Source organism: Periplaneta americana, chromosome 1 (genome assembly GCF_040183065.1).
Source record: "Periplaneta americana isolate PAMFEO1 chromosome 1, P.americana_PAMFEO1_priV1, whole genome shotgun sequence".
NCBI lineage: Eukaryota > Metazoa > Arthropoda > Insecta > Blattodea > Blattidae > Periplaneta > Periplaneta americana.
In genome coordinates this window covers 35,025,000-35,051,702 of record NC_091117.1, presented here as the reverse complement: position 1 = coordinate 35,051,702, position 26,703 = coordinate 35,025,000, and the positions used below count along the sequence as shown (strand labels likewise).

The following is a 26,703-nucleotide window of genomic DNA, read 5'->3' as shown; positions in this document are numbered from 1 at the left end:
GCAAGCATGAAAAGAGAAATTACACTCATGTCCAAATTTTGGTTTTAAGTGGGCATGATACCAGGAAGTTTTCAAAATTATTTCATTGAGATGCAGTGTACATGCTTGTAAGATTGCTAAATCCGGCTTACTTTATGTCATTTCTTTAGTTTTCACGTATAGAACCAAGTGGCGGTTTCTGGCTTGGTTGTAGGTTTGCACAACCATCACTTTTACCATCACCTTTGTTATATTCTTTTAATTGAATGGAGATTGAATTGTTACTTTTCCCAATAGCATTTCAATTAAACAGTTTCTAAGTAGTAATTTGTTTAAAGCTCTTCACAATCAACAGTGACACAATTTGTTTGTGTATAGTTCAGTAAGGTGTGGTAATTGTTTTGCCACCTAGCAGGCAATCAGAATTCTCACTCGTTTCTCATGCATGTGCCTCTAGGCTATCTCTTTCACAACCAGAGCAATTAAAATCTGTTTGCAAATGCTGGTTGCAGTAGGTCTGCAACCTTTGTGGTGGTGACAAGTGAGTTGTGTTGTGTATTTAAACTAGACAGTGACTTAATAACGCATTTTTAGTATGAATGCAGTGTTCAGTTTGCTGTTAAATAGCTGAAGTTTGCATTTGTCAGAAAAGAAATTGGAAATTAAAATTTTAGGAAGATCCATTTCAGCTCTGCACGTAGATGAGGCTATAAAAAATGTCATGGAAGAAGAAAAGCATTCTCCATTACGTAGAAATTTCTTCAGTGGAAAAAAAATTGTGTCATGAACATTTCCAATTTCAACCAGAAAGTTATCAATAAGTTTGCTCAGAATACAGAATGGACTTTGTTTTCAAGTCGAACGAAGTGTTTTGAAGGAAGATGCTTAATATATGTACAGTATTATTTGGAGTTTTAGGTAATTGATTAACTAGCAGACTTACTCGTGTTAATTATGTAAGTCTGTGCGGCTTACAGCTGTTTCGGTGCTTCATCACACCATCCTCAGCCGCACAGACTTACATAATTAACATGAGTAAATCCGCTAGTTAATCAATTACTTATATTCAAGTGTTAAAAGTGGTGTACGCAAGATTCAAAATGGATTGGAATTTTAGTTGTTTATATGACTTTAATAACAGCTGATCCTATACATAGTTTTGTTTTATTTGTAATTGCATAGTAAAAGGAATGCCCTTCCTCTTATTTCGTTATTTAGTACTTTCTTTCGGTGTCAGATCTATGTTACTGACTCGACATTTATATTCTAAGATGGAAGGACAGTTGGAAGAAGAGCAGTTTGGCTTCAGGAAGGGAAAAAGTACGAGGGATGCAGTTGGCAAAAGATACCTAGAGAAGAATAAAGAAGTGTATATAGTATTTGTGGACTTAGAAAAGGCGTTTGCTAGAGTGGATTGAAACAAACTAATGGACATCCTAAAAAAAAAATAAGTGTGGAATGGAAAAAGAGGAGGCTGTTCAGTAATCTTTATATGAAACAACGAATCAAAGTCAGGATAGGAGAAGAAATGTCTGAAGGAAGTGAAATAGGGAGAGGAGTACGACAAGGATGCCCTTTATCACCTACCCTGTTCAACATTTACTTGGAGGATTTGGTGAAGAACTGTTTTCAGAACATAGGAGGAAGAAGAATAAAGTGCATAAGATTTGCTGATAGATGAGACGATACCAAGAGATATGCTACTGGAGCTAAATGACAGCTGTGAGCAGTATGGGATGAAGTTAAAATGCAAACAAGACGAAGATCACTTTGTGATTCAAGACTGTGCTTATTCTGTCGGATCCTGGCCACTTAGTCACACATAATGAATGCACCTCTGCACATAGTGTGTTGGAGATTGTGCACTGTCACATATTCTGTGACATATTACATGAGGGTAAGCCACCAAAGGAAACTGAGAGGTAGAACTTAAACTGGGAAGAATTCAATTTGGCATCGGGACTGGGATACGGTGTGGCTTAGTGGATAAAGCATCAGCATGTAGAACAGAAAACCGAGGTTCGAGTCCTGGTGCCGGAGAATTTTTCTCTGTTCTACTCATCGTTCATCATATGAGCAAAAGAGTTATATTTCTGAATTCAGCATGCATTAAATATATAAGAACAGATAGAAAAATGTTGACCTAAAAAATGACACAGGTCAGTGTAATTGGCAATTTCTTAAATGTTCGAGCGTCAAACTGAATTTGTGACAATATTTCGTTATTGTCCAGTAGATTAATGAATATTTTAAAAGTTGCTCAGGAAGTAATCTGTGAGTGGCAAGAGACGTTAAATTAAATTCGATAAGTAGACTGTTGTACGAAATTTTGTTATGGAAAGCAGAATAATATTAAAAAAAAATAAAGGTATGTTGAAAATTGTAAGGGCGGCAATGAACCTGCGGGTTCCTTAAAGGCCATTTGTAGGTTGTAAGTAAATTGTTTCAATTTGATTGTGTAATTTAGAAGTGGGGGACTAAATTACTGAGGCATATTATGAAGAAATAATGAAATTATATGGAAAGTGGGAGTACCTGTAGAAAATCTGCCTCAACATAGTCATTATTCACCACAAATTCTACACAAATTGTCATTGGAATTCTTTCAAAGCTTCTACAAACTGTTATGTTAATTTTTAAGTGATCTTAGTTTGAAGGGATGTGCAGGGAAGTCCTTGAATGGAACTCGCATGGAGCCCAAGAAAGAGGATGACTCAGAGGCACATGGAAACGAAGTCCAAGAGAGGAAATGGTGGGAGCTGTTAAAGTCTAACATGGGGGCAGATCAAGATGATGGTGAGTAGTTGGAACTGGTGAAGTTCCTAATCTGTTTATCTCTGGATTGAAACTGTAGCAACTAGTAGTACTCTGTGTCCGAGTGATTATGTTGCAGGGTTGTCGAAAAAATGTTGTTGTTGTTTTCTAATGCCAAGCGTTTGACAATAAAGTCATTTGACCTCTTGCACTCCAATATTTTTCAAAGATATTATCATGACTAGCCACTGAAGCACAGATTTTGAGGTGTTCCGAATCCATTTCTTGGTTTGAATTGCACAGTGGGCAGTTAGGGGACTGATATATTCCAATTCTATGCAGGTGTTTGGCCAAACAATCATGGCCTGTTGCCAATCTAAATTAACTGTAGATTTTGATGCAGAGAGTTCCATTTTTTCCCTTGGGATTGAGATATCAAATTTTGTTTGTTGAAGTCTAAGTATGTAGATTTAATAAATCTTTTCACAGAGTAATACGTAGATTTAGTAACAGGTCTGTAAGTAGCAGTGCTACCCTTCTTTGCTAAAGCATCCGCATTCTTGTTTCCCAGGATTCCACAATGGGACGGTATCCATTGGAATACAATTCTTTTATTGAGTGATAATAATTGAGAGAGCATTTTAGTTATTTCTGCTGTTTGAGATGAAGGTGTGTGTGTGTTTAGAGACGATTGATAGAATAGCTGCTTTGGAGTCTGACAATATAACTGCATTCCTAAATTTATTGATGTGGCATAGAAGATTCCTGAGACTTTCACTTATTGCAATGATTTCACCATCAAAACTTGTTCCATATCCAAGAGATCTATAAAGTGAGAAGAGACAGCACGTAACACCTGCACCGGCACCTTGTTCTCTGGAGATCAAGGATCCGTCAGTGTATAAATGAAGCCAGTTTTGTGGAGGGTACCTAATATTAATTGTCTCTAAAGACAATTGTTTCAGTATTTCAGTGTTTACTTCTGATTTCAGTATTTCTTCTATTAAATTTAGATTATATTCTATATTTAATAGAGTTAAAGGGTTTGGTTTAATTTGTAAGTTTTCATTTAAATTCGGGATATTGATTTTCTGTTTTAATTCTTGAACAATGGATATGAAACTTTTTTGAGTTTTCAATCTACAAAGAGGACTGTATGAATGCCAATTGTTTCCTGGTAATCTGATAAGTTTTTCATATTGAATCAGTGCTTTTTCTTCTATTGTCATTTTGATGCTGTTAATATTAGTGAGGAATCTCATAGAATAAAATGTAATATTCAAGCAATAGCTATTATTAACCAAACATCCCCCAACTTGATTAGATAATGCAGTAAGCATATCTGCATTATTCAGTCAGCTGTCCAAAGAGAGGTCACAAGTGATACTAACAAGGCACCAGTTATGAGGCAACTAAACCAGGAGATAATGGGGTAGAGTGGCCAGTTTCTTTCCCCCTCCATATAAAATTTAATATTCTGATAATAAATTACTAAACAGTAAGAAATTAAACTTAATCCATCCCACTTTAATAGAATTCTAATTAAATTTGGGGGAAATCACATGGCTGTTATTTAATGGGAACCTTTTGTTTAAATTATTTTAAACACTTCTATAATATTACGTACATTTCCAATTTCGCAGCAAATATTTTCAGACAAGACTCTAACAGCCCAGCCACTAGCCTTAACAGAGGGGTCAGCTGAAACCAGGATGCAAGTGTTAAAAGTGTATATAGAAAAATGAACGAAATAATATGTGGGCTTGCTTTCATCAAATACCTAATCTAACAAGTAGGAAAAAAAACCTTTTAATCTTCTCTTTCAAAACTCAGAAGCCCATCTCCAAACTAAATGAAGAGTTATTTGAAACCTCTTCTAAATCAGAATTCGAGTCCTCATACAACAAATTGTCCTGTGTACCATTCAATGCCACATTTCTTAAATGATTTAACCACTGTCTCAGTTTTTCACAGCATCCCATGGAGGCATGGAGCATTGAATCAATCACAAACTCTGTATCAATGTTTTTCAGATCCATTTTCAAAGGAAAAAAATGCGTCTTAGAGCCGCAAATACGGTATATTTTGTACACTTTTAGAGTTCCTTAGAGATAAAAGTCAAAAGAGGATAGGTGGGAGATCGAGGGGACTGCACATTTCTACTTATCTATCCCCTCATTTAACCCATCTAATCCACACATTTCCATTGTGTGCGTGCACGATGTAGGGAGTTTAAGGAAGGGCTAGTTGGTGACACGATTTGCACAGTTGAGTCTGTCTGCAGATCTTCTTGATTGGTTGAAATTTAAACCGTCTGAATTTTCAATCATGTTTGTTACAGTGTAGTTTTCAGTGTTTTGCTTAGCAAATATAATAATCTTGTTTACCAAAATAGTTAATGGCATATAAATATTTCAGTGTAAGTTGGCAAAACAACAGATATGGTTTGCTTTTCTGGAAAAGAAAATAAGTACTGGTATTCAGGAGTCAATGGAAAGTGCATCTGTTGCATTTATTGAAGTTTATTGAAGAAAATTCTCAATTGGTATTCAGTAAAAGTTTACTCTCTAACCTGGTAATTTCATCTGTGTTACCTTCATCTATTGCTTTAGTTAATTAAAATGCAGAATCAAACATCAAAAACGATGGGAGACAAAAATAAATATAATAATTAGTTGTTTTTTGACCATACTCTGGATAGTGCATTTTGTAAACTGTATGAAATGTATTTAAAAACAACTTCAAAGCTCTTCAAAAAACAGGTGGGGGTATTCATATCATTGCCCTTTAAAAGTTTAGCTTTAGAAAAGCTACTGGAAGATGTATTTGTCTAATTTAATTCGCGAGTAGGCTAATTACTATACGTTAATCCATAATATTTTCCTCTTCTTCAGTACAACAATTTTCTCATCTTTTATCCTATAGATAAGAATATTAGCTGTAGCAAGATACCATGCAATCTGATCTGATCAGTTATTGCAATAATTGTAAAGAAAATACTTCAGAAAAGTAACTTAATTTGTAACAAAAGTCGTGTGGCTTCTCTCAGTCCCCATTTACATTCTTATGTAGCAGTTAATTAACACCACCAGATTTGGTTTAAAACTGGTACATTATTCACTTTAGAATGTTAATTATTATTAAGGCCAATCTTCGATTCCTCCCCACGCCACACTTGGGACAGATGTCTGATTTGCATTTCGTTGTGGGTTGGATGGGTTAAATGAGGGGATAGTCATGAGGCTAAGGTATGTGAAAAGGTTTCAGTGATTTAAGTGTGTTTTCTCTCTCGTGTGTAGTGTGGAAAGATATCGAAGATTCACCACTATTAATACAGTGCATCTTTGCCATCATGCCGACGATGATTGACCATGCAGCTAGTCAAGACCATTCCCATTCATATCAACACTAAGATGTCTATAAATAAAACAGTTTATCTGTAACTTGGCCTTTGGCAATATTCGTTTAGCTGAGATGGAGAACAGATCATTTCGTCATGGTAAACAGATATTCATTAAGAGAACGTATACATACATAAAGAATATAAAATCGTGTGCTTCAACCAGCGAAAATTCAGATGTAAATTTCCTGACAAGCCAGTACCCTCCACAAAAGCAATATTAAGGTTATTTAATAAATTCAATTAAATATATACTGTAATTGACAGAAAAAGGCGACAAAAGTGCCGTGTTTTTATGGAGGAAAAACTGGATGAAATTGGTGCAGCATTAGAGTGTAGCCCACACAAGTCTCTGAGATGTTTATTACAGCCACTCATGATGGCGGTGGCACAGCAGACAGGGATTTCTAAAGCATCTGCTGGTGTGGCAACAAAATTATTGAAACTAAAACCATACAGAATTCCATTATGTCATGAATTACAGCCCCAAGATTACAGTTTTTGTAATTAGGTGTTAGAAAAAGTAAATAATGAAGAACTTGATCATTGATCGATGTTTTTTTATGATGAGGCTTGATTTCATCTTCATGGCCACATAGCATCACAGAATGACAGATATTGATCATTAGAGAAGCGGATATTGTGTATGAAGCTCCATTGTAAGCTTTGAGTTAAGTTGTAGAGCATGCTTGCCATCTCAGTGGCAGAAGTGTGATCTCCCACTGGGCACGCGGCCAGTCAATCATTGCAGGCATGATGACGAAGACATATAGTTAACTGAAAGATAATGTACAGAGGAAATGCTGTACATGCTAGTCTGTCCAGAGATTAATAAGATGGCAACTCCGACATTGGACTTATTTTCTTTAGTTTAGCAACCACTTGAAGGATATACAGTACCGGTATACTGGTAGCCCTATTTGCTCTCAAGGTTGTACATAAGCAAAGTCTAATTAAGAATTCTGTAATGTAGAGCCCGTAACAGGTCTCAAATTTGAATGAATGTTGATATATTATTATTATTATTATTATTATTATTATTATTATTATTATTATTATTATTATTATTATTATTCAGTACGATGGCTTTACAGGCTCTCTTGCAATGACGAAGATAAACAAATGTGGCCTCTGTAAAGACGCTGCGCGACCACTGCATGGATAAACCCCATTAAAATTTTTTTTTTTTTTTGCACTCCAGTGTGCCAGACTTCCTTGTGGTACACTCCAACTAAAACATGATGTTGGGAATGTTCATGAGTGTGCGAAATTCTCTTGGTAGTTCGTATGTTCCCTTTCTGTCGTTTTAATAGAGCATTCGATGTGAAATTTGGTGTCTGTGTTGGAGAGTAATATAGAGAAAGAATTTCCATCCTTGAATGGGCGAAGGAATGTTTATAGTTGTAGGTTATAGTATTCATATATGGATGAAGTTGCGAAAGCATTTTAATTCTATGGAGGCTAATTTTTACAGCCTTTTCTGTATGCGGTGTTACCAATAAAAAATTAATTTCAAACAGGGATGAAGTTTAAATCTGGCACAATAATTGTGAAAATGTGTAATTATCGACATGAAATTATCGATTTTTGACTTTATGACGTGTGTTATCGATAGCAGATGTGGCGGGCTTTGATCTTTTGTTGTTTAGTTTCTATCGTTTGCGGAAGAGTGCGCATGTGTCGGTTAATTTCGGTTGTGTTTGTGATCGGAAAACTGCGAAAACGGGAGAGGTGGCTGGTAGGCGAGAAAGACGTATTCTTGTTAGTCGTGAAGAAACATTGAAATAACATTTTGGATTTTATTGTTTAACGTAATACCCCTAATCAAAGATGAGTGTAGAAGAAGAAGTAATGAGAATACAAAAGAAGCTGAATAAAATGTCATCCGGAGACGGAACTGTGGGTTTCAGTAACATTTTATTTATTTCTCTTGAGGAAGGCATGACGTTTTCACATTGGTTTTTATTTTATGTTTAATGCTACCTACGATTTTGTACATGTAAATAGGCTAATTTATAATCCTTATATATTGTTATAAAATGGATGACTGTCATATTATTGACATGCGGGAAAATGATTTTTTCTGCAAGCTGCATTGCAGTGCGTATATTTTCTTCCAAGGTTGCATTGTGGCAAAATAATATTGAAACATAACATCACATCCCATGTTTAGGAATTATAAATATAATAATATTGTATTAAATGCACAGTGTTTATATTACGAAACAAATATATGAGCTTATAATCATACGTACGTACTGTTCCCTCCAAATTCTCGAACGTAAATATGAAGCCCTCATCATTTAAATTTTAAACACATAGTAAGTAGGCCTATCATGAGAGCCCCATCAGCATGTGTAACTTGTAAAATAGGTTATGTCACCATACCGGTATATGTAAACATTGCTTTGTAAAGATTGGCAATCCCTAGTAGTAATGCTAGGCTAGGTTAGGATAGGTAACTTAATTCAAAAGCTGTAGTTGTATTATTTTGAGTGAATTAACTCAATTTTATTCAAAACTAGAGTAATTTGTACGAACATTTTAATGACATTGGTTAACTTTATATTTTGTTATACCTAATTAGCATATCTACCTTCGTAGTGTATCCAGCTATTTGCTGACAACACGTGTTCCACTGTATTTCACTATGAATTTCCTCTTCTTACAAATGATGGGTAAAAAGCACCATGCTGGTTATATTTTGTTATATGAAAGTGAAGAGAAAATATGAATTGAATTCCAGGGTTGAAGCATGTCAGTTTATGCATACCCTCCCATATTGTGATATAGTACTTCGATTTTTACTCTACCAATAGTACTAGACTGTATGGTTACGGATATTGTAATATGTATTTTAGGTACAGTCATACGCTATAAAGGCGCATGGGGGTGGGGTACTGAGAATAATGCTTTCATGATCCTGGCACTGGAATGAGGTGACGTGGTCGGTACCACATTCCGACTGCCTTTCATTCCTGGGAAGGATCCAGTATTCTGTTTGACAGCAGAGTGTATTCCAGAGCTGTTCTGGAAGCAAAATTAATCTAGACTACTTAATTAAATTGTAATGCATTTAAGTACATTAAATTTGATGAAAGTTAAATATGGGTACACCACTTCATAGCACGTAAGAAATCACTAAAATAATCTAGAAAATAAAAGAGCCCTCTTAAGAAACACGATTTGAACACTGAAACTATAATTTTATCCACCCACGTCATGTAGTGAAGACAGAATAAAATAAAGGGTATTTCTTTACTATAGCGTTTTTACATTAAGCTATTTGTCACAGGCCTTGGAGTAAACTGTTCAGACGTCGGTCTATCACTTGGCTAACCCCTCTTCAAATCATTTCTAACCTTTTGCGAAACCTCAATTGCATTGTGATTTGTTTGTTTATCTTTGTTTTATTTCGGGAAGAAAATGTATCTCCCAAGCTGTATATATACAGGCTGTTTCAGAAGTGATGGTAAAAAATTTAGGGATTAGAAATAAAAATGAAGAGAAGCAAAAACTTCCAGTAAACATGGGTGTGCAAATTAACCGTTTACAAAATAATGCCATTTTGTGCTGGCTGAGGTCCGCTGAATACTAAGTACTAATTCCAACAAAAGCAGTAACAGTTTTATTTAATTTATGAATCATGAGACGGTAAAATTCATAATTTTGGCTTCAACACCACAGAAAGGTGATTGAATGTATATAAAAGAAACTTTTATGTTTGAACAACAGTGAAGTTTGTGAATAAACAAGGTACAGTACAGTATGAATATGTAGGCCTAAATGAAGAATTTTACAGCAGATGTTCAAAAAGGAAAATATATGCATGGGAGGTCATATCCTGGTCTTTTTTTTTGCAAAGACCACATTCTTTTCGAATTGTGAAGACTTGGTTGAGATCTACCATGACTGACAAACAGCTGATCAGAGGTTCACATGTTCAAATTCAGAGTGATGGATTTCAATGGGCAATAATATCATTAGCATGCTTCCTTCACGAGGCAATTAAACCTCTGAGGCCCCAGGGTGCATAAGAGAACCTGTCCGTGATAGAGGGTGGGCTCCAGGGAAAATTTGTTGACCATTTCTCTCTCACACTGAATTTAATTTCTACTGCTTGAATTTGATATACACTGACCAGAAAAAATGCACTACGCTACTATGTTAAATATCAATATAACACTACATTAAAACTTTCTTCATTGTTCCACACCAGGGGCGAATGCTAGTCACGAAAGTTAGGCTTGCTCTTTTATTCATAGGGGAAGATTGGAGGATATAATAATTCATAATTACCGGTAATAAAAATAATCAGACCCACATAAATAATTTATTTTATAATTATGAAATCATTATGAGTAGGGCTAGGATTTTGATGACCTATAAATCATGAAAAAAGTCCTAAAAACAATGCATTTATGACCTAAAAATCTTTCAAAAATGCCATTAAAATACCTTAAAATTTGATTTTACATAATTGGCTTAGTATGAAAAAGAGGTTTTGTAGTACTTAGTATTTAGACTAGTAATTAAATTAAATTTTACATAATTTTTTCTAAGTGTACACTTTCATTATTTACCTAATGTAGTTTCCATGTATGATCGTTCACCTCTGCTTTGGCATGTGCATGTGAGGTCAGCAGTCAGCTGGTCGGTCTTGGCCCTTCATGGGCTGTAGCACCATGGATTTACTTTACTTTTAGTTTCCATGTAGTCTACCACAGGGCCACTCTTATCCGGAATTAGCAGGTATAGAGGAGTCTATATTGAAAGGGTGGTTGGACTGATCCATTACATGGGGTGTACTACGTAAAAATGGCAATATTTGTGTAGAAAAACGATTAAAATATTATACAAAATAATGGGTATTAATAGACAAAATATGTCATGAAAATATCAAAGGAAATAAACATTATTTTACATTAATAATGGGGATTTATGGCCAAAGTGAAATGAAAATGCCAAAAAAATGACCGAATAAAACAAAAGATACTCTTATGAGTTGAAACAGGCAAAAAATGGAAAAAAAAGTCCTAACAAATATGTCTTAAAACACTCAGTTTATCACATAACATATAAATACTGAAACAGCTATGTTTCTGGCTTATTAGAAAAAAGATGCAATTTCATCAAAATCCTAGCCCTAATTATGAATCATGGATCATATTCGCTTATCAGATTTAGAAGTTCGATATAATATAACAAACATGGACAACAAAACAGTTTACTTAGTTTTTTCGACCCTGCCAACCAATGCACATTGTTGTATTGAGCTGCACTGAACGAGCGCACATATTCTCTATAATGTCTGTCCTCTCTTGAATAGTCCTTCGGGAAAAGGGATTTAATAATAAGGTTTCAATGACACACAATTCCGAACTCATTGCAATACTTCAAATTAATGTTTAAGAATTAATACATGCAGCAGCTAACACATGCATTCCGCTCATACAATAATTACACTGCACTCGAAAATCACAGCACATTCCCACTGTCAGTACTGGTCTGTGTAACGTTAAATAGTCGTTGGTGTAGTTCTCGGACAAGAGCTTCAAACAACACATACAAAAGCATGTGCGCCTAGGACGGACCAAGGAAGAAGGCACTTGTGCACGCATCATATTCTCGCTATTTCTAAGTCTTTCCTGTAGCTCCAAGAAACGAGCAAGTGTTGCGATACTTGTGGTGTGCAACCTGCGGATGGTATTACGCCTATACAGCATTCCAAAAATCAAAATAAATTTTAATGTACGTAACGCCATTTTGAGAAATATACATTCTATGAAAATATTGGGCTTGCGCAGCAAGCATAGCATGCCCTGAGAAATCGCCCCTGTTCCACACATTTTTCTGTGTAATGGCATTCTCTTCTTGATGGATTTCCCTTGGCAAAGAGTAGTTTATAACCCTTCTGACCTCCAGTTTGCTTCCTAGTCTATTCTGTGTAATAAACGTTGTTCTTTCAGCAGTAATGTTTATGGCTTGCTAACAATTTCGTTCTTGACCCTTAATACTGTTGCTATTGTTTGATGCAATTGCAATTCGAAGGGGAAAGATACTGGCCACCCTATCCCATTATCTCCTGGCTTACTTGCCTCATGAGTGATGCCTTGTTGCTGTTACTTTTGAGGTTCAATTGCAATTCTTTTGGGCTTTTAGTCAGTTTAAAATTGAATTTAGTCACTTAAAAAAATATTTTTATGATCAGAAAAAGATGCATGACCTATTTCTTTGATGAAGTGTGAATGAAATGTGCGCTGTCTTGATTGGTTGCCTTCTAGCAATGTTTTTACTGTCCAGAGAATATTCCAAAGATGTAGAGAATTTGACACTTTCTCTAGGAAGTCTGTAACAAGCATCAGAAAGAAATATATGTCACAGTTACCAATATCTGCAATGGAAAGTTCGATGGAAGTGCTGTATATTTACTGTAACAGGCATCAGAAAGGAATATATGTCACAGTTATCAATATCTGCAATGGAAAGTTCGAATCATTTTAAAAAGGTGATGGAACAGCCAGTAGGATTCAGATTTCATCTTTACAAAACCAGTGATCTCTCGTCAACATCAGGTCAGTATTATTGTTTGGTAAACTGTCCGAAGACAGGTCTGCACTTAATAAGTGATACAATATCAACAGTATCAGTATCACACGATGTCAATAATGAGATTGAGCTGATGTGTGGATCTTGAAAACCATATCTACAATGTCACTAGCACAATAAATGACACTAATAACACAGCCAATATTACTCTATTGGAAATATAATTGTATACAGTATGTTCACTATCGCAAATATTCAAAATGTGCTCCATTTGCTTGAAGACAGTGCCTCACTTGATCCTGACACGCTTAAAAGAGTTGCAGGTGGGATGTACTGGATAACATTGGGTGATTCTTTGTTTCAAGTCATCTATAGATGTAGGCTCTGTCTGAAAAAATATTGTTTCACAAATCCCCATAGAAAGAAATCAAGGGGTGTGAGGACTAGTGACCGTGGAGGCCATGACTGAGGCCCACCTCGTCCAATCCAGTGCACACCGAACATCTCATTTAGTTTCTGGTGAACTGTTAGAGCATAATGTGCCATGGCCCCATCTTGTTGAAACCACATTCTTATTCATTTGTTCAGTGGCAAGTCATACAGTAACTCCAATATAGTGCTGTTCAGCAATACCCCATATCACCTAGTATTCCACACCACACCATAACTTTTGGAACACCAGAGTTGTTAGCTTCATGCATCCAACTTGGGTTTTCTTTTGACTAGTATCGTGCACTTTGTGTATGAGTATGCCCATTCAGAAAGAATAAGCATTCATCACTGAACAGAACATGCTGAAGAAAGGATCAATCAGTAGCCTATGCAAACACTGTGTGATCCAGTTGCAGTATCTTCGCCTCTTGAGTGGATCCTCTTCTTGCATTGTGTGTAAATGCCGTAATTTGTAGGTGTGAAAACGTGCAGATTTCAATACACTGTGAACAGATTCTCTATTGATACCACTTTCTCGAGCCACATAGCGCATCTACCTTTTAGGGCAGGCTGTCATCTTCGCAATCACGTCTATTGAATGCTATCCATCAGTAGCAGATTGGGATGAAAGCGGTATGAAAGGGGAATATGTACTGCCAACCTAACAGTACAAATTAAAAAGGTCGCTGAGATTACGGACATCTTGGAGGGAACATGTCATTGTTATTTTTTACAGTAATTATTTCAGTTTTACAGTTAATAATGTTTTCCATTTGTCAACTGACTTCTCTGTCACACAGTACATAAACAGTTTTCCTTGGCAATGCATGGGTACCTAGAATGTGGCTGCATTGGCAGTGACAATTTATTTATTCAAGATACTGTGCCGTTGAAGCTTTACATTCAAACAGTTCAGTCTCGACAGTCATTCGGTATATTCATACGAACTTTTCTGTTCAAAATGACTGATACTGTTATCTCCCAGAATACTGACCTTTCCTCTTGGGACTTTCTGTGTCTGTTTGTTGTAACTGGGACAAAATGACAAACTGACTGGAACAACAGGACTGGACCTTCCAACCAATCTGGTGAAACAAATGCATGTGGTAAGCTGGATAAAATACTTCACCATTTCTTAAAATAATTTTGTGGTCTGTCATAAAGTTAGTTTGATTAAGTATTTTATTTGGCGCTTTCTTTTTACAGGGTCAGGAACAAGCATTGGAGCTTCTGAAGGTTTTGCAAAAGCTGCCAGTAAACCTGGAAGTTCTTACGAAAACAAGAATTGGTATGACAGTAAATGCACTTCGAAAATCAAGTTCAGATGATGAAGTGATAAGTCTCTCAAAAACCCTAATAAAGAACTGGAAGAAGTTGCTGTCAGGTAGAGTTCAATTTCTTTTCTAAAGTTGCCTTTTGTCACAGCATTCTTGTATAACTTAAATTGTGTTATGTAACTGCTAGCTATTGACACATTGAATTGAGTTATCTCTGGGTATATGTGAAAACAGATATTGGTGCCAGTTAGGGGTTTTCATTTCCTATGGCCTGTATTGCTTATTGCAAATCAGATAGTATGATAACATTAGTGAATTTTATACTCTGGTAGCTCAGTTGGCCTAGTCCTATTTTGATGGCCTTTGTGAGGGTTGTTTGGAAAGTTCATAGCCTTAGCCTGACATAGAAATTAAACTAGGATTATTCTGAAACAATCTCTATTTCTCAACATAACCCCCCCTGAGATTTACACACGTGGTCCACCAGTGTTTCAAGGCTGCTATACCCTGTTTGTACACAGATTTCTCGAGTTCGGACATGCTTTTGTTCTGGTGTTAACAAACTCTGAACCCTCCTTTCGGAGACCTTGGACATGCCCAAGACATTGACTAAGGTGTGGTGCACCCATTCAGCTGAGATACGCATAACCTCGCTAATTTCCCACACTTTCAGTCGATAGTTATTCAACACCATATCATGCATTTTTCTATGATTTCTTCATTTGTTGCTGTTACTGGATGTTCACAGCGGACGTAGTCTTCCACTCTCTCTCGACCATGTTTAAATAATACTACCCATTTTTTCATAGTCAAAAACAGTTGAGCAGATTCCCCCAGTGTAGCATCCATGTCTGCTTTAATTTCTGCTGAACTCATTCGCTTTTTACGCAATATTTAATGTCAGCACGAAGCTCGATATTTTCCAGTTTTGGCAATCTGTTTGGTACACTAACTTCAAAATTAAACTACACAAAATGTCAACTGAAATTATGATCAAAGAGTAACTGCCATTAGAGTTTTATTGGGTGATTAGGATTGCTCTGTTTCTAACCGTCTGATTTACTACCCCCCACCACTCCTAAATTTCCTATTTTTATTATCTCTTTCCATATATTTATTCCTATAATACTCCCACAGTTATAGTACCCCTGATACTACTCCCAACCCACAACATTGAAAAACATTGAAATATTTAATTCACTCTCTCTTCTTCCACTTCACATTTATTCAGATGTCTTTTCATTTTAATTTTCTTTTATTCATTGTTTGTATGTATATCTTACTACACTCTTACACTGTCTTCTTACACTTAACACTTTCTTCTCTATTCCTATTCTATCTCTTTTGACAACCCTAACTTTCTTGCACTTACTTTTTAGCACTCTTCTTCCTCGCTAATTCCATCCTCCTCTCTATTCTGTCCTCCATTTCGCCATTTAATAACCTCTCAAAAGCCCTATCTATTCTGTCCTCACAGTCACTAATATCTGGAAGTCGCTTCATTCCTTCGCTCGTTCTTATCATGTCTTCTCTTGCATTTCCTCCATTAGTCTTGTCCATGCTCCTAGCTGTTTCCCTAGTCCTTTGTCCACAGTATTTTGTTATTTCAGGATATTTTAAATTAACACGACTTGGAAACATAGTTTAATTTGACTGACTTTATGAAGAGTTTTTTTGTTGGTAATGATGACCTGGTCTCCTGTAAGTAGAAATAAATTTGACAGTAGTTTGATCACGTTGTTTATTTGTATTCAAGGCCCAAATACACCAAACAGCAAGGACACAGCAAGCAGCTCAAAGAAACCGAAAGATAAAGAAGAGAAACCTAAAGAATCAGAGTCAAAAGACAAAGAGAAGGAAAAGAAGATGCCCATGTCTTTTCCACCTGCCTCCTCAAACACAACAGATGCTGTGCGACTTAAATGTCGGGAACTTCTGACTACAGCTGTAAGAGGTGATGGAGGTAAGATCATATCTTAGTTCACATTCTTCTAACTTGTGTTTGGAGACATTGGCATAGCTCAGGCAATAGACACATTTGGGTGCTAAACCAGAATGTACCACTTGGGCTTATTACCTTGGATTTTTCTAGGGTTTTCCCCAACTCTAAGACGAATGTCAGGTAATCACATGGCCCCATCTCGCCACATATGTCGATCACAAATTCATAAACGCTAAATAACCTATTATACTTATTTTTTTTTGAAAGATGGGACATGACAGAAGCGTTGAGATCGGAAAAACAACTGAATGTCACATAGCATGGTAGGCCTGTTGCTATGGTAACAACAGTTGAGTTGCCAAACTTACCATTCCCACGTGACAAGTGCTTAATAGCTCTCTTGGCAACATTTATTGTGCACACAATGTTAGCATTGGTACGTTTCATGTTTGATTCTCTGGCAATTTTTGTATTGTTTTCTTACCTTCACGTCAATTGTCAATGAATGTTTTAACGTCAGCCATGTTCACATCAATTGCTAGCTTCCATCAGCTGGCAGCATGGTAGCCCATATTGGCAACATAGCACTGTAGTTCCCAGCTTGGCTGCTTAACTGTCATGTCCCATCTTTTTAAAAAACAAGTATAGTAGTAAATACAGCATCGTTAAATAACCACCTAAGAAATGTGTCTGACGTGTGCATGTTCGTTAAAAAGTGTGCATATCTCTTGTGTATGTCTTCTGTCACCAAATGCTATCTTCATCAGAATTTCATTTCTCTCATTTTATGTTAATTTCATCAATAAAACTGCTCTCATAACACAAGAAACATCTTGTTTTATGTTGCTATATTGATTTCATCAATAAAACTGCTTTCATAATACAAGAAACATATTGTTTTATGTTGATTTCATCAATAAAACTGCTTTCATAACACAAGAAATACCTTGTTTTATGTTGATTTCATCAATAAAACTGCTTTCATAACACAAGAAACATATTGTTTTATGTTGATTTCATCAATAAAACTGCTTTCATAACACAAGAAACACTTTGTTTTATGTTGATTTCATCAATAAAACTGCTTTCATAACACAAGAAACATATTGTTTTATGTTGATTTCATCAATAAAACTGCTTTCATAACACAAGAAACATATTGTTTTATGTTGATTTCATCAATAAAACTGCTTTCATAACACAAGAAACATATTGTTTTATGTTGATTTCATCAATAAAACTGCTTTCATAACACAAGAAACATATTGTTTTATGTTGATTTCATCAATAAAACTGCTTTCATAACACAAGGACTAACAAGGTTAGTGCTTCAGTCCTGATACTGGTCGCCCCTATGTGGAATATAATTTAAAAAGTATTTCTGTAAGGCATCGAGGATTGCAGCAAAGGTGTATGATATGGATGTCTCCTGCCAGGATGCTGCTGCTCGTAGATGCAATGAGCCTCTCTTCCATTTCCCCTGCCTTATCGTAGCATGTCCACACCTGTGGAGTAACGGTCAGCGCGTCTGGCCATGAAACCAGGTGGCCCGGGTTGATTCCCGGTCGGGGCAAGTTACCTGGTTGAGATTTTTTCTGGGGTTTTCCCTCAACCCAATATGAGCAAATGCTGGGTAACTTTCAGTGCTGGACCCCGGATTCATTTCACCGGCATTATCACCTTCTCATTCAGACGCTAAATAACTGAAGATATTGATAAAGCATTGTAAAATAACCTACTTAAAAAAACCCGTAACACATAATCATTTCTCTTAGTTTAGACAACTTGTATTCCATATTGAACTCACAACAACAAACCAAACCTATAGGTACGTACTGCTACTACAGAGTGAGGGCTTATGATGCAGATGAACAACATATGGGTTGGTTATGGTGCATGGCATGTGCACCTTGATAAATGAGTGTAACTCATAAACAACGTGTTTAGGGATATATGTTCCTTAACAAAAAATTATCCTCTCTGCATGGCCTATCATCCCTATCAGTTTGTCGTTGAGGTCCTGTTACACCCTGTATATTTGAACTAGACTGTGACTATAATTAAGACTTTATAGTACTATTAAGATCTTTTTGATGGGTTACATATTCTATTTGTGAAGCGATGTACGAATACCATGGAATGTAAATAAATACAATACAGTACAATACAATGTATAATCTTTTCTCTGTAAGAAAAATCCTAATGTAAACAATAGCACGTGACTGAAGTGAGGCTTCATTGGCCACTGTTTGGCGCCATAGATTCTCAATACGTGTTCCCGCCTATTGTTGTACATTCTGTTTCATGTTAAACATTTCCTGTTACTCGTCAAGTAGGTCTAACCTCACTACTATGCATTTGTTTGCTTAGGAAACATTTATTTTATAATTACTGTAATTAAATTATTTTTAAGTCTTATGTCTTCACAATGGACAGTTAAGGGTGCAGAAGGTATACTTCAGTACCACGTGCTTACGTGAACAACTACGAGCTCAAGTGACGCCAGCTTGTTACAAGAACAGACTACCTCGGTATTACTGTTGGTATTCGTGTTCATAGTACATAACAAAATATAAAAGTAGCTTTTCTTTTACATAGTGTTTTACATATAAGTAAAGTTAAATGTTTCATCGTATTTAACAAATAGAATTCAATTTTTTATTTTTAAATCATACAAGATTGTGGTTTCCAAATATGAACTATATTTTCCTGCGTCATGTGAGTGTTTCGACTGTGAGCCAATCACGGGTATGACAGCCACGTGCTTATGTTTACATTAGAATTTTTCTTACAGCGAAAACAATATAGAGTGCCCTCCATGCATCTCTCTCATTGGCCTCGTATTTCAGTTGTTGATAGTTGATACATCCTGCATCTTCTGTCAGTTTTCGTGTCCAAGTGTTTTGAGGATGTCCTCTTGGTCGTGTACCTTCTATTCGGCCTTCCATAACCTCTGTGCGAAGCCATCTTAGTTTCCTGTTTCTAATTGTTTGTATATGAAGAACGACATATTATCCAATCTGCATAACTTCCTCATTTGATTTCCTCTGTATCCAATAGATTTTTTCCAGTCTCTGACAGCACCACATTTCTAATTCCTTCAGTCGTTTTAAATCTTGTTTATATTTATTGTCCAAGTCTCTGCTTCATAAAGAACAGTCAGCATGTAGGGAATTACAGTAAAATCCCTCGTAACTAGCACCCAAATAACCGGCAATACCAAAACAACAACACTTTGGCTGGACAAATAGAAAGTTTAAATCTGCCAGATTGCCACAGTCTGAGCCGTCAGTTTTGCCACATTAGGAAGTTCTCACGAACTTTCATTTTAGTGAATATTTTAACCTAAATACAAAATTGTTACTGTAGTAACCAAAATCATAATGCTTCTGTATAAAACAAATGAAATATTAGGCTTACATAAAAGAAAAATATGCTCTTTCAGATGTTAAAAAAGTGTAGGGTATTGTTTAAAATGTTCTTGATCATAATTCACACAACAGTAGTTACAAAAATATTGTTCGACATGTCTAAGCTTTTTGTCCAAAAAACCCCTCATTCAATTTTAATTGCAGTTATGCGTTACTTTTTAAAAATCCCTCCCCCTCTCAATTTTTTCTTTGCTCAACATATTTCCTTAAAAAAAGTTCATGACCACTTCTTTCCAGTCTTCACCATTTCTGAATAACTTGTTCAGTTTACATTTGTATAAAATAAAATAATGAAAATATAATTTGTTCATATCTATCAGAGGTACCAGAAGGATGTGCATCTCCTGAAGAGTTGGCGGAAGAGCTAGAAGAAGCCATATTCCAAGAATTCCGGAATACTGACATGCGTTACAAGAACAGAGTGCGCAGCCGAGTTGCCAACCTGAAGGACAGTAAGAACCCTGGTTTGAGGATGAATTTCCTTGTGGGTGTAATTCCTGCTTCCAGGCTGGCTGTCATGACAGCAGAGGTAAGGATTGGGTTGCTGAGCACTATGTTGAATACATTTCTTCTCAGTCTGTTACGAAATTTAATAGCATTTAGATGTTCAGGGAGATCTGTTTTCTCACTTTGCTAAATGTTCCTCATTCCTCAGGTGTACATTACTTGTTATAATTTTCACTTGTATAGCTTGTATTTGAGTTAAGTGATGTAATTGTAAATTCTAAAGCAAAATTTAGTTAAATATTTCATCCTTAGTGAAATGGAAAACATATTGAATTCTGATTAATCATTTTTGCCATTTTTTTCAATGTGTGTATATTTTTTCTTCGTGTTATGTATGAGATATTCTTAAATGCGTAGACCTTCTTTGTGGAACACAGGTTGCAGAAAACACTGTAAAAATTTCATGTAAATTGATTCAGTAGTTTGAGAAAAAAATTCACTTAAGTTTGAAAAATATCAACATACGCAAAATTGCATTTTAAAGAAAGGAGGATGTGTGAATTACATGGGCCGCCAAATTTAAAGAGACCATTTAAAGGCCTTATCTGCAGAGATACCCCCCACAATAAATAAAGAGCAAGTTTTGTACTTTATTTTTTAAAAACACAAAATAAAAAATCGGATTTTTGACCCCTAATCACTACCCGGTCCCCTTAAGAGCAAGTGATTAGGAATATTTGTGACAACAAAAACTACAGCTTTGGTAAATAATTTGTAGATGAGGATACTTGGGTGAATGGTGCAAAGTACCCACCATTGAATATTCTCTATCCATAACTGAATAAAGTGGTAATATTGGTCATTATTGTAGGAAATGGCCAGTGACGAGATGAAGAATCTGAGGAATAAGTTCACGAAAGAAGCCATTAACGATGCCCAGCTTGCCACAGTTCAGGGTACAAAGACAGATTTGCTCAAGTGCGGCAAATGCAAGAAGAGGAACTGCACATACAACCAGGTAAATGGACTTTCAGCTTCTATTTCCTTCATACGAAGTTACAAGAAACTACAGAATTTGGTTGAAAAGCTTTTAAATGAAAAGATTAAGAACAAGCTTTTAGGCTTCAATTGGTAATGTGGTTCTAGATGTCCGAGGATTACATTTTTCGAATGTGTTATTTAGGTATGTCGATGCTTCAGTCTGTTACTGGGTTTTCTGTTTAAGATTTAGTGTTACCATAGCAAGTACGAGAGATGTGATTATTCCACTAGTATCATAGGTCTATCACTAAGCTACTGTGCTCATGAATTTACCACTTCTACTGTTTGTGTCCTACATGGTTTGTAAGATAAATACAAGAAATTTGTAATTAAAAGGTATGTTTTATGTTTCACATTCTGTCTGTTTATAGTTATTGATGCATTTTTATTTGTCACAAACTGTTTTTGTTTTACTTTCATATACTAAGGGCTGGTTTCAGCAACAAATGTTAAAATGCTCTAACATATTGTTTGGTAACACATGCTAAATTATTGTAGATAGTTATAGTAAGGGTGGCATCAGAGAGGATGCCAGAACTATTGGAGTTAAAAATTGGACGAGTGTTGCTAGAAATAGGGATGAATGGCAGAAACTCCTATGGACAGCCAGGACCCATGATGGGCTGTCGAGCTAAGGATGAGGAGTTATAGTGAGGGTCACATAAGAACAGTTCCTAAACAGCAAATCTTGTCAGTGTTGCCAACTGTTACCAAATATCACATGATCCTTCGTACTAAATGACTTATTTACTTACCGTACTTTATGTTGGAAGGTTATTCTAAATAATTCAATAATTTGTAACATATTTTAGTAGGCAAACTATACGAGAAAGGGATATAATCATGCATAAATAAAATAAATTATTAAGACATCGTTTTCCCACGAATAAATAATATGAGCTTCGATTTTCAGTTTTATATATGAATAATTTTTTTTACATTTCCTTTATCAATAATTTGATTTACTTCTTGTTTGGCTGAAACCAATCGTACTCCCTCAACATGTCAAGTATTTTGTCTGGAAATATGAAATTCATTGGTTTGACTAAACAAATGACTCACGAGATCTAACCTAAAAATGTATTTTGTTTGACCACATGAAATTATTAGTACTAATTCCGAAAACTTACCTGACTATAGTCTTGAATTATAACCACAATGCAACACATAAAATAACTATTATGTATTAATATTAATACTAGCTTCCAGTAACAGGCTCAGAAATCTAGTACAATTTCAATTTCATGGAACTTCAGTACCGACAAATATTATCGATATTTGTCTCAGCTGCCAACATACCAGTTACAAAATAACTACCATTTGTAGTATTTGTCATATCGAAATTCGAAAAGAAGTTGGCAAAAGAAAATTCAACGTGCAAATTAGAAAATTATCACAATCAACTAGCATATGTAGTAATGGAGGAAAAATGGTTAGGTTTCACCCTTAGGATATGAAGTAAACTGACCTGGACTATATCTAATGCTCTTGATTTGACAATCGAGTTATTCTCTCTCTTACTTGCCAGTATTTAGATGTAAAACTTGTATTTTGTAGAAGGGCTTTACAGTGTGTGAAATGATTCATATCCATTTCTTTTTCTTGAACACAATACACAATTTGGAGTAGACAGGTTGCCAATCCTGTGTAATATTTACCGAGATAATTTTGACCTGTAAAGAGTCTGAACATGGCCACAGCAGATTTACGTGGTAGGTCAGGGATTAAATCAAGTCTTTCTAGTAAATTTTTCCAATGAGAGTTTTCTGTAGTAGGCTATTTAATATTTGGACATTAAAAATATTTTCAGTTTTATTTTTAATAACTTGTTTTATTGAATAATACGAGGCGCATCCTAACTTTCCCACTCGTCCCACAGCTAGCAAACCATATGTTGCGACTGCGTGTACGTGATAGAGTAATGTCCTGGCATGTGCTAGCGGAACTTCCCGAGTGCTCTCAGTAGCTTCGTTGTATTGGTTGAAGATGGACACTCCTATTCCAGCTCTCGCTGCGTGTTAAGTGCGATCAGTGATAAAGTTTTTGAATGCACGGGGCATAGCACTGATTGAAATTTATCGTCAGCTGTGCCAGGTCTATGGGCCTAACGTCATGATATTATTTTAATGTACCGAAGTACATATGATATTTCCATGCAGATATTCTGCGTCATCATGGAAATATCATATGTACTTCGGTACATTAAAATAATATATATGATATGCGTAAATCACTTCGTGATTTAAGACGGCGCTTATTCCGTCGGATCCCGGCCAACTAGTCACTCATAACGAGTGCACCTCAGCACATGTGTGGACTTTGGTCCTACGTTCATAGACATCTATGACGTAGTGCAGAGGGTGGCCACTAGAGGGAACCCAAGAGTTGGAGCTTAATCTGAGACGATTCTGTCCGACGTCGGGCTTGTATCCGGTGTGGCTTAGTGGATAAAGCATCAGCACGTAGAGCTGAAAACCTGGGTTCAAATCCTGGCGCCGGAGAGAATTTTTCTCCGTTCCATTACTCTTTCATCCTAACGTCATGAGCAAGCATATGCTGTGTTGCTGCTGTAGACAGTTTTCAGCAGGATGCCAAAATGTGCGTAACGAGGAGTGCAGTGGGAGGCCAACCATCATCACAGACGACCTTGTGAAGCAATGCACGTCTTGTTACCTGCAACAGTTGAATTCAGGAATTGGATTTGTTTTCAGTGGCCTTTGTGAGTTCCTTCACTGTTCATTTTGGACTTGATGTTGATTGTGAATGAATGTTGAACAAACTATTCATACACCTTACATACATTACTCAAATCCTGAGTTATTATTTGTCATATCATTTCCTAATTATTACGAAGATCCTCTGAAATAATTTACAGCATTGCACATTGGACATTGGTGATTATTTTTCTGCACCATTTCAATCAATTCTGTTACCAAAATTGTTTCATTGAGTCTAGATATTCGTCTTTCAATGCTTCTCTGCCACTCACAAACACATGTATGAGATGGACCATTATTTGCATATACTTGCTTCATTATTCAAACCATTTCCATAGCAAATTTGATGTCACTCTACTCACGAGAGAGATGTTAAGTGCAATTAACTCTCTGCTCTCAAATGGTGGCAATGTAGCACTTTCATCTTCCCTTTTGCCGCACTATGTATGCAAGTCCAGCAATCCTTAAAGACTATATAACTGGCATAATTCTTTTTTGTGGTACTTTCGTATGGTCCAGGTTTGACTGTCAAATTACAGCATTAATCTTGTCAAGGTGTAGGAGACTTTCTATTCTTTTATATTTCTGGACCATAAAGAGTTTGAATATTTCGTTAATCAATCAATCTTCTTCTTAATGTATTTGATTAATAATTCCCATTAATCTGTTGTACTTGTAATGTAGAACTTTAACTAGTGTAGTAGATTCTACTGTGTTGAAAGAAAACATGTTGGTAAATAAGTTGTTCTAATGTTAGCTGGCTAATCTTTTAAAGTTTATGGGCCATTAATTTATACAGTATAATTCCAATTTAATGATCCTACATTTAACGAATTCCTGGGCTTAACGAAAATATTTTTGGGCTCCACAAGTATAGCCTATACTTCATCATCTACAACAGGGGTCGTCAGCAAAGAGCACTCTGGGGCTAGTCTCTCTTACCCGCGGAAAATGCAGTGCACTAGGGTGCACTCCATAGCTGCTAGCGGGTATGCTCTCTATCTCTCCCTGTTGCACGATAGTGCACACGGGACAGCGCCACGTACCCTTTGCACATTTCAGCGAGTGCTGACGACCACTGATCTACAAGGATTAGGCCTGTTCCGTCTCCTTAATTCGGAATTGGTCACACCATCTTGCTTGTCCCAGGAAGTAGTCATCCCTGCCCCTGTGAGCTTCCATTGGTCCTGTGGGTAATATCAGGTTAGAGCCTCTGCCACGGATAACATTGGGAAATGGGTAGGACTCTGAGCCTTGGATTGTAGCCCTTCTAGGAAAAGGATACTCTAAAAGAAAACCTAGCCATCTGGTATGGGGTTGTGCAAGAAGCTGGTAACCTCTTCATGGAAAAATATTAATTATAATCTTCAAGATTCGAATTCAGTCAGACCAATTGAGGACTGTTTTTGCAAAACTTGCTAACTGCAAAATGTGCAAAATTGAGATTTTGATGGATTCGTTAACATAAGGTAGGCCTCTACATGATGTTCAAAGCGTCTTAGTAAAATTGGGTTATTTCTCTTCATTGTAGTGTGTCAAAGTGTGATCGTTTTTTCAAAACTTGCTTTCTCCTATAAGTAAGAGATACAGCAAAACTTGCTTACTATAGTGTTTTGTCTCTCCTGTAAAGTTTAGTTTTTTCAGTTGGCAAGTTTTGCAAAAACGGTCCTCAATTACACTCTGTACATAATGTTTAAAAATCTTCATTCAACCAAATTCAGTACAATAATATACCCATATTTAACGAAAGAATCCTTGAATTTTAGAATGCATAACTGGAATTATTAAAGGAATTATTTGGTATGAACTCTTTCTGTCTTTTTTTTTTTTTTTTCCTTCATTCCTTTCTTTCTTCTTTGCTATTTTTTTTAAGTATCATTTACTTCTTCGATTCTCGAAGTTTGATGGATTGATTCAACCTAAGTCAAATGGCAAGGATGAAGCTAATGTAGGCAGGTAGGTAAAGATATCCCTTTTAGATGCTATGAAGGGGCATGGAGATAGAGCTCTGTGCTTTCATGACCTCAGCACTAAAATGAGGTGGTTGTGGCTGGCACCACACTCTGTCTTTTTACTCTGGGAAAGAATTAGTGCTCAAGTTAACATGAGATTGAGTGGACCCTGCTTTAAACCCATGAATCTTGGCATCGTCCACTCTGCTAGCACGAAGAGCAAGATCTTAGTTATCACTGATACGAAGTTCAATATTCTGCAAGTCATGCACATATTTATGGTGCTGTGAAATTCACTGATGTAGAAGTCACTTGCCAACTGCTTTGCACATGCAGATTTTGCAGAGGAAGAGATTGCAGACAATTGGAAAACAATCACAGGAACTTCGACACCAAACTTCACTGATGATGTCATCTGCAATGGTATTGTACCTAAATGAAGAGCTGTCCAACAATGACATTGCTCTGGAAGAAGAAAAAGAAGAAGCTGATAGTGAGAAGAAATTGGTTTTCCTTACTTTGGATAGCCAGTGCAGGAACTGGTGTTATTTGTAATAATAATAATAATAATAATAATAATAATAATAATAATCTGTGATGCTACAGCCCGTGAAGGGCCTAGACCGACCAGCCGGCTGCTGGCCTCATGCCCACATGCCGAAGCAGAGGTGGACGATCATCCAACCAGAATGGAGGTATCGTGTGGTTAGTACGATGATCCTCCCAGCCGTTATAGCTGGTATTCGTAACCGGATTTCGCTACCTATTGTAGCTCCCCAAGT

General features: G+C 36.2%; 1 protein-coding gene across 2 annotated transcripts in view; it reads left to right on the top strand.

Annotated features, from left to right (window-relative positions):
* Window positions 1-7,807: 7,807 nt before the first annotated feature.
* Window positions 7,808-26,703, top strand: part of TfIIS (RNA polymerase II elongation factor) — a 32,112-nt gene continuing 13,216 nt past the window's right edge. The window contains exons 1-5 of one of the 2 annotated variants that reach the window (XM_069818300.1): window positions 7,808-8,032; window positions 14,321-14,498; window positions 16,148-16,354; window positions 20,085-20,293; window positions 21,083-21,229. In XM_069818300.1, the coding sequence (XP_069674401.1) occupies window positions 7,964-8,032; window positions 14,321-14,498; window positions 16,148-16,354; window positions 20,085-20,293; window positions 21,083-21,229 (810 nt within the window). In that variant the 5' untranslated portion in view covers window positions 7,808-7,963. Of the gene's footprint in view, window positions 8,033-13,812; window positions 14,221-14,320; window positions 14,499-16,147; window positions 16,355-20,084; window positions 20,294-21,082; window positions 21,230-26,703 lie in introns of those variants that run through there. The other variant, XM_069818309.1, reaches the window with a different exon arrangement.